The sequence below is a fragment of the Trachymyrmex cornetzi genome, unplaced genomic scaffold (genome assembly GCF_001594075.2).
Source record: "Trachymyrmex cornetzi isolate Tcor2-1 unplaced genomic scaffold, Tcor1.1 scaffold381, whole genome shotgun sequence".
NCBI lineage: Eukaryota > Metazoa > Arthropoda > Insecta > Hymenoptera > Formicidae > Trachymyrmex > Trachymyrmex cornetzi.
In genome coordinates, this window is record NW_017298545.1 from 193,899 (window position 1) to 210,325 (window position 16,427).

At 36.6% G+C, this 16,427-nt stretch overlaps 1 protein-coding gene across 1 annotated transcript in view; it reads right to left on the minus strand.

Moving 5' to 3' along the window:
* mdy (diacylglycerol O-acyltransferase) overlaps positions 1–16,427 on the minus strand; it is a 129,822-nt gene that overhangs the window by 7,706 nt on the left and 105,689 nt on the right. Inside the window, exon 9 of the mRNA XM_018511604.1 lies at positions 5,813–5,857. Within this exon, the coding sequence (XP_018367106.1) occupies positions 5,813–5,857 (45 nt within the window). The remainder of the gene's footprint in view (positions 1–5,812; positions 5,858–16,427) is intronic.

Below are 16,427 nucleotides of genomic sequence, written 5' to 3' on the forward strand. Positions count from 1 at the left end.
TTTGAATTTTTAGATCTTTTGAAATTGAAATCTAGCCGTGCATTATCAGAAATGCATAGTCGTAATCCATCTCTTTTCTCTTTAAACTCTCTAAATCTGAATCAGTGAATAATTACTGATATCGGTCCTAATAATACGTCAATGTCATAATCAGTAAATAAAATATGGAATCCCTAAACTAGCTAATCATTATTATTTGATTTAATCAATCTTGTTTTAGTGTATAAATGTTTTAGTGTATAAAGAAGATGAAATAAACGTGCAGATATAATATTAGTATTTTAATTATAGAATGCTGTTTCTTTTTTAGTTGAATTTCAATGATTATCCAGTGCCAAGTATATACCACTGTCTAATATAGTTGTAAGATGATTACTGATGAAGATTCCAAAGAGAATCGAAACGTTCAAGAATTCAAATAAAGTTGGTTCCAACACATCACATGGATTGACAAATTTATTTTATTGAGAATTTATTACGCACCTCCGCTCGCGTCGACTCTTATTAGCCCGATTGTAGGTTATACTTGTGATATACCACTGTGTAATTATTGATCACTCGCTGATTAAGATTTAGAGAGAAGACACTTTTTTTTATCAAGTTAATTATATACAGATTATTGATCAATTTAAGGAAGAAATATAATCCTGAAACTAGCAAAAAGTTCCTATAAAATATTATCCACGAGTCGCGCGAACAGGAGAGCGTTCATTCATATTGATGCGCGACTCAAACATTGATTCCCATGCAAGAAACCAGCAATACCGTTCGATTCGTGCTTGATCCCATCGCCGGCCGCATAACATTAATGCGTGCTTGGCTTACGTGCACCATCCGGCAGTCGATTTTCATCGATAATGCAGGAATATCGTATTACGAGGCGCTGCGGACGATCCGTGAGATTTTCTACATGCACGTAATACGGATCGACGTATCCGCATCATTAGTAGTCGTTGAGGAAAAAAAAAAGTAGGAGAATAAGTCGACCTGCCTAAGCGCGTGCATCGCATTACGTTGGCAATCGATATTTTCCATTTTCTTCCCGATCGCTGACATTACCCTCCCCCTCAGCTGCCATTCTCTCTCCATGTCCCGAGGGTGCACGACGTGTACCTGTCTATCGGAGACGTTTACGCTTACTAGGTCTAGAAGGACATTAACATGTGAAAGGTATAACCCAGTAATAACGGTCGGGATAGAGAATGTAAATGAGGGCGGATTGAATTTTTTAACTTTATCGAGAGAGTCAGCTATTGGCTCGCGAGCGAGAGAGTGGGGTTATATATTTCACAAAGTATGCAAATGTTGAATATAATCGAAATTGCCACTCAAGATTGTTCGAAAAGACTCGCATTAAGGGTAGATTGATCAATTACGAAGACTTGGCTATTTATATCTCATTGGTGAAAAATATTTTAAAGATATTAAAAATAACATTACAGTATTCTGACATTTCTCTTGACATGACCAATTATTAAAAGTCATATTTATATTTAATGAGGCACGAATATGTTTTACATAGTCGAGGATTGTATCAGAAATTAGATTGAGCCCATCACTATATTGTAATCCTTGTGATCGATAGATAAAAGCGACGAGGTAATCGGCCATTACAGTCGTTTTGCACTTCGGGTGATTTTCAAAGTCAAAGGGATTTCGGAACGAGGCACTGACACGCGGGCGTGTGCAAAAGATGAGATCGAGCCGAGAAAGAGAGCTGGGAGCAGAAGAGAGAAAGGGTCTCATTGGCAAAGCGAACTGCGGGAAAATTGCGTTTCCCCATTACGACGAGATTAAAGTCCCGTCCTGCATTGCAGTTCCGCCCTGTTTCTTCCGGTGCCACCCTCGTACATAAGAACCGCAATTAACCCACGACGGTCACACTGATCCCGAGGTCCACGGTCCCTCGCGGCTATTTGCGGTGTAAACGAAAAGTAAGGGTGCGCGAAAGATCGAGGGACGGACTTGGTCCGGCGATCGGCAAACAATTATTTTTCCTCCACGTGCGCAAGGATAAATAGAATGTCGCGACTGTCGCAAATGAGCAATCCTTTGCCTTGCTTTGGTGGAAAGGAACGGTTACTTTTACACGAAGAAATTTATTTTGCCCTGAGGCTGGTATACGTACATGTGTGTGCGTGTATGTGTGTGTTTTCCTCTCTCTATCGCATGATATTAAAAGATACATCAAAAGCTTTTTTCTGTTTCAATAGCCAATGTTACTATTATTTTGAGACTTTATTCTAGTCCAAGTAAAGAATACTAGAGTTGAAGAAGTTAATATCCATTTAAACAGGATTTTTTTTGTGCGCTTAAATTTATTTTACTATGTATATTTGCTCTAGAGTATCTAAATTCGTCGTATTTTATTGATTTTTGATTTGTTGATGTATCACGAATAGATAAATCAACTGCAATCAAACTTTACAATACGTTAAAACACTATAAAGCCCATTCTACAATTACACAAGCATAGTTGTAAATGATTGTAGCTGTATACTGAGAAAAGACTTAAAAATTGATCTGTGAGAAACATATTTATTTCACTGAAATAAATCTTTATTTAAATATGGCGAAATAAAATTTGATTTCTAGCGCAAATAAGTAATTATATTTTTTTTACAATTAATGAGATATATTTCACAGAAATGTATATTTCGTCATGAAAATCAAATTTTTTCGTAACTGATAAATATTAAAGAAACATTTGCTTCGCAATACTTGGACATTTTTCTCTGTGTAAGAATCGACCAATCACAATTGAATATTCTCCTCATATTCTATCGACTATGATTGGTCAATTTTGCAATCACTTACAAATATGCTAATGTAATCGTAGAATGAGCTTAGAATACAAATTATACAAATTATTAAAACTGTATCATATGTGTATATAGTCATATTTAAGATTTTCGTAAATATAATAAAGCTTACGTATTTATTTTACATCCCTATTATAGTCGCGCGTTGAGGTGCCTCAATGATAAAAGTCGGCGAGTAGACGAACGGGCCGATAATTAACAGTGGAGCACAGTCGGATCAATTAACGTGAAGTGAACGAAAGTTCCATAACAAAACTCGGTCATGCACGACCGTCGGTCTACTGTTTTAATCGCGAGTAATCGACGTCTACCGAGCGGCCGGACGCGACGGGCTAGTTTATACCGCGCGCCGTTATACACGCTTCCGAGGACAGTCGCTTTGGGACGAATTTATATAATTGAATTCGGTTCACTGAACTCCGCCCAGCACTCGAAACACTACGGCCGGCTAGTTCCGATCCGGAGCAACCGGGCTAACGAGAGAATAACAAGCAACGGCGGACGAACGGATCCGGAATCGCCTGGGCCGGTCTGAATGTCGAAGAGTAGCGAAGCGTGTCGGCGCGCGATGCAAGAACACGATGAGTGCTATGACGCTCGCATGAACAAACTATTGCATTGCACATATACTAATCCATTTTTTCAGTTCTTTACTTTCTTTTTGTTATACGTTCTCGATGTGCGGAGGAAGCAATCGTATATTCGTTCAACTGCAGATACAGGAATTAAAAATACAAAGACTATTTAATCTATTTTATCACAAAAGTTAAAAACACAAAGAATAACAGCTATATAATATAACTTGAATATACCGAAAGAAATTAATAGTATATTCGTTCAACTGCAGATAACAGAAATAAAAATACAAAGACTATCTAATCTATTTTATCACAAAAATTAAAAATACAAAGAATAACAGCTATATAATATAACTGGAATATCGAAAGAAATTAATCTTCTATAATGCTAAAATAATTTTAGAGAAGGTTTATTTTTTACAAAAAATTTCTTTCCAAGATTACCAATAGTTTCAAGATTAAACTACGGCGAAGAAAAGATCGACTTGAAATTCAACAAGAAGCTATCGTTGAAAGTAAAGGCTTCTATGTAGACTCTATAAAAATGCATAACCGGTTATTCCAAAAAAGATTATGTTCTCTTAGATAGATTTATACCGTTCCGATATTCACTTTCCAGCAACTGCTTTTATAGTGGCAGAAAAAACAGGCGAATCGCGGAAGTATCGAAACATCTTCGGCATATCGTTGTGCATCGATCTCCCTGCGGAGTTGGCGACAAACGACCTTTTTCCATCGTCGAGCGTGCATATTTCACTCGGAAGCGTCACGGGAATACGGCCGACGCACGACGAAACTTAAATCAGGAATTCATAGATTCCGGCGTACTTCCTGCGAGGGCCCTGAAGCTCTTACAGAATCCTCTCTGTATCCCTTTCTAAACTCGCTCTTCCTTGAAGAAACACAACATTTCTATTTCACGTTTCCGCGGATAGTTTATTTTATTTTCTGACGTGTAACAGATCCAACTTATTGTAAAGTAAAGATCCACTAACCAAGAACATTGAAGCTAACTCTCATACATTCTATTCTTTCAGATTTAAAAAAAAAGAACCATTGAAAGAACATAAGTGAATAAACTGACGAATGAAATATACAGCATCGAATCAGCGAGAACAGTTATGAATAATCTTAAGGATTTTGAATATTCTTGTTACCTATTTGGAAATTCTATCTTAAGTATTCCGGATTATGTTCTTGGTAAATGTTCGTACAAGAAAGTTAGCGCCAGCTTGCAGACTTATGTACGGAATAGATTTACAACGCGTTATATTAAGCGCAGCATTTATCGACGACACGTAGTTTAATACAAGTTTTCTCTATCCCGCGTTCTGTCGAACAAGCTCGTAATCGTAACAAAACTCAGGTGGAAACTGCGTTTTGTTGCGGGAGGGGAGAGATTGAATTCGCAAATATTGCCTCGAGACTTTCTTCGTAAGAAGTATATTGAGGAAAAAGAGCGAAAATCTAGCACTGAAAGTTGAAAGTATCTATATACACTGTCTTTCTCTTTTCTTCGCAAATAAGATATAAAAACAGTATCGCAATATGACGATAAATCTAAATTATCACTACACGAAAATGACAATTTTGCTGGAGTATTTAAAAATTTAGCTAAATACAGATTTGAAAATAATTTTGTTGAACCATCAAAATAATTATGTAGAGCGCACAAACTTGTTGCTAGACTATCAAAACTTTTTGTAGCATTTACTTATCATGAAATTCCTATACGTACTGTAAATGTAGGTGACTTGAAATAGTGTAGGTAATTTGGGACAGCATGTATTTTTGTTAAATCTAATCATGGATCGATCCATGATTAAATTTAACAAAAATACATGCTGTCCCAAATTACCTACGCTGTCCCAAGTCACTTACATTTGCGGTAATTATGTTGATGGTCTAACAAAGTTATTTTCAGATCTGTACTTATCTAAATTTTCAGTAACTTTAGCAAAATCGTTTTTTCCGTGTAATCGTAAGGAAACTTGCTCGAACTGGTAACTAAAATTCACACATAAAATATTACAGCGCCAAGACTTGCTTTGACCAAATAAGATGATTATTTGTGTAGAAAACTTTCCGTTCGATAGCTAAACTTCTGTATATTATTATCTTCGTTCTCTTAGCATATATATATATATATATATATGTTAAAATAATACAAATGTTTAATAATTTATGTAATAAATTATATGTTTGCAGTAATGTCTACTTATTCGCAACAATGATGTTAAATTGATGAAATATTAAAAAAAAAAATTTGCCGCCTTTGAAGACATCCTCTAAGTTTACCTCGCAACAAAGCTTTTAAAATGGTTGACTTACCATCTATTTCGGACACATGGTACACGCTTATAAATTTGCACGTATATATATATGTATCTAGATACATGTATGCATACTCACCGCCAGCTTGAGAAGACGCTCGGAGGCCTTAGCTACGTCCATATTCTGCAACGCAAACGAGAGAGGTACGAGATTATTAATGTAAAAGGTAAATACGTGGGAAACATGCGGAGAAGGGGGTGCATTAAGAGAAAGAGAGAGCAGGAATGAGGCAGATATGCCCTAAAGCTGAACGCAAAACAAATGTGAGTTAGGAAGGTAAGTGTGAGAGGGCGAAGCGTGCTACCAGTTACAAAATGTAACTTTCTAATTGGATTTAATATCGTAAATACGATATGCTCTAAGCTCGTCGATATACTCGAAGCTGAATTACTTCACATCGCATTTAGAATTACACAGTTCAAAATTTGCAAAAAACATCACAATCGAGCGCGATGTCAATTTTGAGTTGTGCGTGACAGCTAAAATCAAATCAATGAATCGTCAATTCTTCTGAATGGAAAGGCTGTGATATTTATACGTATCTCTGTACAACATGTTACGCTCTGTTGCAACACAATTAAAGGTTTACTTACGGATGAACGCCCACGCGAAATTAGATTAACGTCACTATCGAGGAAGCAAACCGCAAAATTTAATCCGCGTGTCGAAATGCGGTTATATGATATCGTTACTACTCTGTTATTATTTGAGGAATATTGTTTTATACAGCATTAATATCTTCGACAACTACATCAATCAAGAATAATGACGCGATTAAAATGAAGAGCGTTAGATTACTGAATAAAATACATATATTAAAAGGTTATCAATTTTTGTAAAGAATTAATTCTTTGTAAGAATTAAATAAAAAGTAATGCCTCCATAAGCATTACTCGTGACTCTGAATATATTAGGATATTTTAATAAATAAAACACAGAAATAATCCTTTAATTATATGTACATATTTCTCAACATAGTCTTCAGATATTACAGAATACATTTCTATCAACGATGAACTAGTTTTGAACTATCACGCAAGAAATCAAGAGACTGAATCTTACCATACTACATTTTAGAGATTAGAGACTATTTAGAGATTTGTGTCTTATTTATTAAAATATTCCAATTCAGCTATAAATAATTCATTAGATTATTGTAACTCAATAATTCAATCTTTATATTTTAGACGTTTATGTGGTTAATAGTGGACATTTTTAATTAAATCTCAAAAAATTAGTCCTTGCTCTTCGTGATATTATAAATTATCATCTTAAATCGTTTCGATTCAATTGCATTAACTTCTAAAGTAGACTTCTAAACTTGGAAGAGTATATAAAAAAAATTAAGTAACATATGTTCTTAAAGTATATACATGCATGTTATTTAAATGTATATACGTTCGCTATCTGCGACATAGTTATTTATTTATATATTGCGTTTTATTATAGGATATTATTTTAAAACGAGTCAATTAGTAATAAAAAATTCATCAGATTTGTATTTAGGTAATACGTAAACGATGAATAATAATATCCGTCCATCCTTAAGCATGTTATTGATATTCAAATTGGGATAACATATATTTATCGAAAACAGAATTTCATGTATCGAACATAATTAAATTTAATATGCGAATCCATTGAATAGTAGAATTAATCAACAAAGTTTAATGGAGATCCAGATGTTGTTAATACACTTATAATATATTATTGAATTAAACGAACTTTTAATTAAATTTAATAATTCCATATCAGGCAAAGACGTCCGAATACTTCCTTTCTTCGATATAGATTTATACTCGGTCTATGGCGAATAAGGGGTTTTCCACCGATGGAATTGATATTTCGTACACGGCACTAATTGAACACAAGGAAAGGAAGTCGTCCCTCCGGCGTTTCGCTTAAGTGGCGGTTGTCGAGAGGTCCCTCCGAATGCTACAACAACCACCCAACCGCGTTTGTGTATACCAGGTTTGCAAATAAATACCTTCAGAGCTTCCACGCGACTTCAACGCATCATTACTATGCGTGTATGCACGCGCCAATGGCCGCATTCCTCCTTAAACAACGGCATCTCTTTGTACAATGTAAAGGGAAGTTGCCAGTCTCGAAATATTTCGTTTATAGCAAGATATATATTTTAACATAATTCAATAAATTCTTTTCAATGACACATTTAAATTTAAATAAACATATTTCCACAGTTATAATTTTTTTATAATACTATAATGAGTATTTTTCTATTTATTTTTCTAAATATAATCTCGTTTCCACTGTAATTGACAAAAATGTAATCTACAAAAATAAACATTTGAAAATTAACTAAGTATTTAGCAAATTAAAAGTGATAATGCATTTCATTTACCAGTAAATAATAGATTTAATACGACAATGTGAAACACACGCAACTAGATCATGCTAATTGCAATTATCGTGACGTATTGCCGTTATTACAGTTAATATTCTGCAGCATGACAATATCATAATGCTAATTAAATTACTCGCGTTTGTCATTGTTGCGACAGAATAAACAGAAAAATGGCAAAGATGAGATACAAAGTGATATTGTTAGCTAGTGATCCGCAAGATAATGTGTCACATGAAACGATTAACGTGCTGTATATTCTATCCGCTTATATACTACTGATTAGTGGTATATCAATTATTGTAATTTTTTTTATAGTCAAGTAGAAAATTTGAAAAATAATTGTGGCGAGTTCGATTTGAAAGGAAGCGATTCAAACGAGTGGCACTAAAGTTTAAGTACTGTATCGTAAACAAACGTTTATGTCCCCAAGAAAATGATTTTTTTACGACAGCAACAAGTTGTCCCAACGAGGATTCCATGTTTCCTTAGCGCCAACTTTACAGCTCGGTTTAATGAGACACGATACGTTACGCGGCCTGATAATTACGAGCCGGGGCAAGTGGCAAGCTCGGCTTGCACCGTGCATCTACTATAAAACGCAGCCTTCCTGCGTGTAATTGAACGATTAAAAGAAGCTCCTTAAGAGAGGAAACGGCGGTAAAAAGGATTTAGAAGACGTACAAATAATCGTTAATGAAAAAGATCTAAGACGCCATTATCAATATAAAATCGCTTACACAAGCGCGCCTCGGAGAGAACGTACTAGTTGAATTTGTATTCTCGTGGAATCACCGCGTCCCAAATGATTGCATTCCAACCAGAGTGCGAGGGTGCTCGGTGGTTCGAGAGAACCTTCGTGAATGAATAGCAGCACTCGAGATGCAGACGAAAGAAGGGGAAAGTGAAGGGCATTCGAGGGATCGAAAATAAAAGCAGGATAGATTTTCCTCCGGACGATCACGTCCAAAACGTCACGTAGATATCCGAACCACATTTCTCTTTCTTTTCCTTCTCTTATTCCATTTCTTCTTCGTTCTCTTTATCCATCTTGTTTCCACCGAGTTTGTGCAACGCGAACGATCAAAGCGTTGCTTTTTAAATGAAGAGTAAAGGCGCGTGAAAAGAAAGTACTTTTCAACCATGCATTGTGATTCTCATATCTACGTAAAGAATAGTGCTTTTTACGAAAATTTACAGATATACAGAGGATAATAAATTGAATATATCATGATCGCAAAAATACCAATAAAATATCCGTCAAATATTCATACAGAACGCACGAAATGTTATACCATTTAATTATGTCATTAAAACTACACTTGTGGTATATCGATTCTTTTAACTGTAAGACCAATAAAGTATCTGTTAAATATTCATACAGAGCGCACGAAACGTCATACCGTTTAATTATCCCATTAAACTATACTTGTGACATATCGATTCTTTTAACTATGTGAGTAAATTCTATATTGCGTAATAATTCTATTAGGTATGATATCAAAATTGAAATTAGACGGAAGTGAAAATGACACATTATGAACAAAGGTCTTATATATAAAACAAATATAGTATGACGATAGTGCGCCACCCTGTAAATTAAAACTAATAAGGCATTTATTAAAAGCGAGAAGATACCTGCCAATATATTTAAAAAACCTCAAAAGTCGAAAAGATACGACGAACTGATGCAAGAATTGCTTCTTTTCGTAACACTTTCCTTCTTCAAGTCCTCTATTCGTCATCTTTATTCGACGTAATACAGTCGAGTGTCGTCACCTTTTCGCAGTGGTATGAAACTGAACTCTACTCGTGGTACTTCAGCGAATATATACGTTGCGAAACGTCTGGAATGCAAGAAAGGATGGAAAAAAAAGAAATAAATGCGGGAAGGAAAGAAAAAAGTGAGAAAAAATTTCCTTGCCATCGTACTGTCGAGGAAACGAAGCGACCTCATCCAATCCCCTCAACACCGCTGGTCGTTTCCTTCGCGCGTCGTCGTTTCAATTAGCACCGAGAGATTTACACTTTGCATCCGCGAACATCTTGTCCTGCCGTCGAGGAGAGTACTCGAGATACTGGGAATTCGCTTCAGTTAGATTGAATCTCAGCTAGCCGACAATGGCGTGGCGAACGAGAGGTACTTATGTAGACATCGCGCCACCATTTGGCCGAAGAGCCGATGCCTTATCACGCACGCACGTCGTAGATGTTTAATGGAGATTTCACGAGCGAGGCAGATGTAAGACGATCACGAGATTCGCAGTTTTTCTAAATCGATGAGTCGTTAAAAATCAATACTTCTCAAGTTCTTATCGATATCAGCAAAAATTACAGCAGGGCATCAGAAGATGTTATTTATACATAAGGCTCACATATTATAATTGCAATAATCAAATATTGTAACTAAAATTGGATCGTTGTCGAGATATTCAACCAAGCTTTTACTTAAAATATTATTTATAGTAAATAATATTTCTCTTCAAAAAATAAAATGTCACATTTGTTTTAGCATGATTAATATTCAATTTGCATCCAAAATATCTAATAAATACATAAAGAATAGTTTAAACGCTTTTAATGCTGTCAAATAAATTTCCGCGTCGTGTTCCTACACTCATTACGCAGAAAGTCTGTTTTTCGGCGAATTAACGTCCAGAGTTATGCCTAGAATTCAACTCAACTCCTTTCTGCAGGCAACCAAAATATTTACTTCGATCTGACAACTTCCAGAGTCGCGCTTCCACCAGACTATGCTACTGGAGCGCAGCGGAAGACAAATAGGATTAAAAGGCACTCGACGTGGTCTTAAGTGTTTCGTGCCGGCAAAAAGAGGGTTCCGCGGACAACTACCCTCGCTATTCTCCACTCACTAACGTCTTCTGGTACCAGTTAGCAGTCGAATAAATACCGCCTGCAGTCTCTCCCTTCCCTCCTCTCTACATCTTTCTTTCTTCCCCTTTCTTTCTTTCTTTCTGACGTGACAAACAGGCCGGGAAAAAATAAAACAATAACTCGCTCCGGCCGCAACGGTTCTCGCAAAAGTCCAATACGATTGAGTCTCTTTCTTATAAAAGATCTCAGTTTCTTCGCGCGCCCTATTTGATCACGAACATTGCAAGATTGAAATGTTTCTGCAAGATATTCGAAATACAACTCGCGTCCGCTTTTCGCCGTCAGTTAAAAGTCGAAGAAATACCGCCTGAGATTCTTCGTCTCGACAGAGATACTCTGGTAATAAAACTTCGCCTCGCTTTTCGGTCTTTTAGACAAGCACGTTCCACCGTTCGTCGTTATACGTTAAGCGGCCGGTTGTAATAACGTCCATCGAGCGGATTTCCAAACTACTTTGGAACAACACTGAAGTCTGGATCCGACGATGTAGTTAGTCGAAAATGGATTATATAACATCAAAATTCAAAAGTTTCTACGTAGATATAAATTGTAAGGGAAATGTGCAAGAAAAATATTAATTAAAGAAATAGAAAATCCACAGAATTTGAAATATTGAGATGTTGGTGAAGAAAATTATATTAAAAAGAAAACACGTTCACAAGTTTATTTCTTCGAGGTTTGAAAGAAGACCGGCAAAAACACACGAGATCGCTCTTATAAAAATCCGATCCTTCTGAGTCACGTGCAGTTTCACCAGCGATTTTACTTGTTAGCTGCCGTCTCAACGTTTTCTTTTTACTCTGCCTATCGCAGCGGATCGGAAGAATTTTTGCAGCGTCATAACTCGAAGCAGAACTTCCGTCCTGCCGGCGAACGCATATCGGCGACTTTGATACAAGAAGGTGTGACCGGCTTCTGGTATTCCGCGAATTCCGCCTCAACAACGTTGGTCAAGTATCTGGAATCCTGCCGACGAAAGGAAAAACGAGCAATAGGCGAACATCGTGCATGCCGTGCAGCTTTTCCCGATTCGTCGCTCCTTGACCCTTACACCTTAGTGGGTTTATATATACGAAAAAATAGAGAGGTATAAAAGAACATAAATTCGTGAAAGAAATAAATAAGATTTTTTTCTTAAATTAACAGTCCATTCAAACGGTCTGTATTTAACGAAATTTTCTATGAAATTTTTTTTCTTAAAGAGCTACATCTTTCGAGAAACCCCCTCTCCCTCCACATTTTTATAAAATGTAAGATTACGTTACGCATAATTAATAAATTAGGGTAACTCCGGTATATACGCCGCGGAAGTCAGAAAAAATAGAAAGAGTGGGGGTAATTTTCTCGCAACTCTGTTACATGCCTTTATGTTATATTAGTATTGAGTTATAATTTTTCAGCTTCTTACTGTTAATATTAATGAAATTATTGTGAGTTGAATCGATTTGTCACTGTGTGTGTAACAAGTAGCATCATCATAAATTATAATCTACATAAAATGATTACTGTAAGGCGTGTAAAAGACCTAGTGGTTATTTCGTGATACATACGTGTAGAGGAATAGTAAAGCATGTTGTATAGCAAAATACATGTGCTTTGTTTTTGTATTCTTTGTTTAGTTTGTTGAAACCCTTGCATTTTTGCCATATATCCCATCCATTATCTATATATAGCAAAAATGCAAGATTTCAAAAAGTTTATTTTTTAATACGAAAACTAAATATTTCGGATTTCTAATATTTTTTTCATAGTAGTAGACAGTACAAAGTTTTTACTGATATAGTTCGTTTATTTTAAACATAGTAAATAATACTTAATAAATTAAGTTTTTGATAGATCCGGCGTATATACCGGAGTTAACCTATATTACACAAACTAGATAGATAAAAGAACATTAAATTCGCGAAAAAAATAAATAAGATTGTTTTTTAATTAACAGTCCCACAAACGGACTGTATTTATGAAATTTTCTATAAACAATTTTTTTCTCAAAAAAACTCCCTCTCCCTTCTCTTCTCCCTTCCGCTTTCATATTTTTATAAAATGTAATAGATTAATTTACACATAATTAAATTACACCTATTATAATTAATAGATTAAATTACACATATTATAATTAATAGATTATATTACATAAAATTATGTCTGTATATATGATAACAAAATATGTATTATATGCGATTAGAAAATCGATTCATTTCATACGTTTCATATGTTCCATATGTCGTAACCACCATAAAGCCGCATGCTTCTCAAGGCAGTATAACCACTTTCGACGTATTCCCGAAAATCCTTTAAACGCTCATCCCTTTAAGCTGCAGTACGCCGTGAGCCGATAAGCCAGAGCACGATGCACCCTCTCTGCCACTCCTCTCGATCGCTCAATCGATCCGCAAAGCGAGAAGCCGCAAAATTCTATAGGCAGAAGCCACAAAGAAACAATGGTTTCTCTGTACTTTCGTGACATAATCATTCGTGATACTTAACAACATTGAATTGCATGACAGATCAGATGTAAAACAAAACTATAAGATGATAGTACAAAATAAAAGGATTAAATGAAAAGAAGGAATAATGTAGAAACGAGATCGTAAGCAAGACTAAATAAGAGACCGACAGTTACATTTAGCGTAATTGAAGCGAGCGATATTATTCGTAAAAATGTATTCGTGCAGAAGTACAGACTGTCACTAAGCAAGCGCTGCACGATGGATTTCTCAGCACTGGAGGGGTTAATCGCCCACTTGCCAGAGGAAATCGCGAGGATTTCCGGTCGCGCGCGGCGCGGCTCGTGCCCGACCTTCTTATCCATTCATTCTGCCCTGTAAGAATAACGAGGCTCAACCTGGAGCACGCCAGTAAAAAGTGATTACCCTCCGACAAGCATCATCCGCAGTTATCAATTTTCTCCTTTCGCGACTCACGATCCGAAGGAAGCAATATCTACGTAGATTTCTTAATCTCTCTCTCTCTCTCTCTCTCTCTCTCTCTCTCTCTCCGTCTTTCTTTCCTCATCCCCGCCAACATCCGCGAGCGACAGTGATAGACCAGGCCGAGCTAAATCGAGGGAAGCGAACGTCGTCTCTCAGCGCCAGCTGGACGCTCGATCGACGACGTGACTTTCGTAATCGCGACTCGCAATTATCAGATCCAATTTGTCGCTGAACGAAGAAAGAATGGCGCATGGAACGATCAGCGTGGAAGCGATCGAACTAGAGGAGAATCGAAACGGTCGAAGGGGTAGTTTGTCGTCCGGCCCCTATTCTGGCATTAACTTCTCTGCAACTACCTAGCAGCAATGGCAATTACTTTGCGTTCGGTCGATACCGCGATCTCGAATGCTACCATCGCGGGAACTAGAAGGGTGAGAAGGAGGAGAAACGCCACCATCGCCTCGGTATTTCTAGCGTGCGTCCTGGCAAAGCGTTTCCTTCGAGTCTCTTTGGGAACTGAAAGGAGAACGAGGGAGAAGCGGATAGCGCAGCAGAGAGGGCGTCGAACGATTTGCAGAAGCAATTTGTCCGCGACGCGAAATCATGCGGTCGGATTCCCAGGACCGGTTCCCTGCTGAGTGGCTCGCGTCGATCCTGATTCCCGAGATGGAAACGCTTAATAATCCTGCGCGGGATAACCCCGAACGCGGCGAAGGGACGTCAAGGAGGAAACATACCGTTGGATTGCCTAATCGCGAATATGGAGGTTCCGATTAGCGCTACCGTTATGGAAAGGAATAGTTGCTACCTCCCGCAAAGCACTGCAACAATGCATCCGACTGTAAATAATACGCGAATACGCAAACCAAATTGACGGCAGACGCATCAAAGAGATTGCTCTTCGATAATGATATGAGCATGTTTCGTTTAAAAAAGTTAATGTTATTTGCTAATTGTGTTTACATAAACTAGCAGACAGAAACATTATTGGTATATTTGTGTTTACATAAACTAGCAAACAGAAACATTATTGACATATTTATTTATATCTGTTTTATTATTGTTATTTTAATTATGCGGAATGTATGCGAAACACTTTAATTAATTTTTAATCATGCCAAAGCTAAAATTGGAATTTCTGGTCTGAATATGCTTTAAGCGTTACATTTGTTTGTGATTCATGCTTTGTTAACTTATTTTGTTGTATTTGCACAAATGATTGCAAATCAGAAAGCATCCTGGATTGATTAAATTTAATAAAAAATTAATTGTCTTTCCATTAATTTGTATTTCCAGCTTCTATACTAAATGAAATCAACTCTCCGTAAAAAAAAAAGTAAATATACGATAAACGTTATTGACCTTATATTCATTGGACAGTCCGCGTTTGTACGCGTAAGATTTTTTTTTCGTAATTTTACCGAACATGCTGCAGTCGGTATTAGTATGAATGGCTGAATTATTAGCAGCTCTAGCGGATCGATGGCAAGATTCGGATTTTCGAAAACATTATGTACGAAATATGGGCATAGGTGGTGAACCGCGGACGCCCGCCATGTTGTGGTTAAGCTCAGCCACATAAAAGGTCCCATTTAAATCCATGAGTCTCTCACGAGCACACAATACAAAATTCCCGTTGTCGCGGCACATATTCGCACACCACACACCTCTCGTTACCGCATGATCAAAGCTATCCGAACGGAATTAAAAGTATATATATTTATCAATACTACGCGCTCTGCGTACTCCTCTAATTAGCTTTAAACTGGCCTTTTCCTATACCACTATCGATACAACTTATTTAATTAAGCGGTTCGTTTATTACACCACATCGGTAGCGACTGATAATTGGCTAATTAACTTCCTCTTCGCTAACGATTTTTTTAAATTAATTTAGTACATGCCACATTTTCATTATCTGTCTTTATAGGAAAATGTAATAAAAATCATGTCAGAGAAACAGAGAGACAAGAGAAAAAGAGTGAGTTTTCTGTTCAATATGATATGACGTTTAATATAATATATTAAATAATTCAATATACGACTTAATGTTCCAGAAAAAAAAATTTATCCATAGTTCTTTTACTCTGATCTTCATCAAAAAGAAACTAATTATTACAGGTAAACTCTGCACACAGTCGATTTTGCGTACAAATATTGGACAGTTGAATCATTGGACAATTTAATCCGAGATATTTAAGCAAAATTAGGATTTTGTTGAAAGCAACAAAACTCACAATAAATGACTGGTGATAACTGTAGATTCTGCGAATGTATTTAACCTTTATCACACCGACAGGGCATCGTCCGGTTGGAAGAGAAAACGCGAGATATTTGCAGCGAAAATATCGCTCGCGTCATCCTCCTGAGGCATTAAATCTAACTGCCAAATCAAGGCGGAGGATTTAACTCCGTGTGAGATAAAAACTGATGGTGTGCCTCGAGCATTATTGCGACGCAACGAGCTAAAACGACATGCCGCTGACGCGTTTCTTCATTT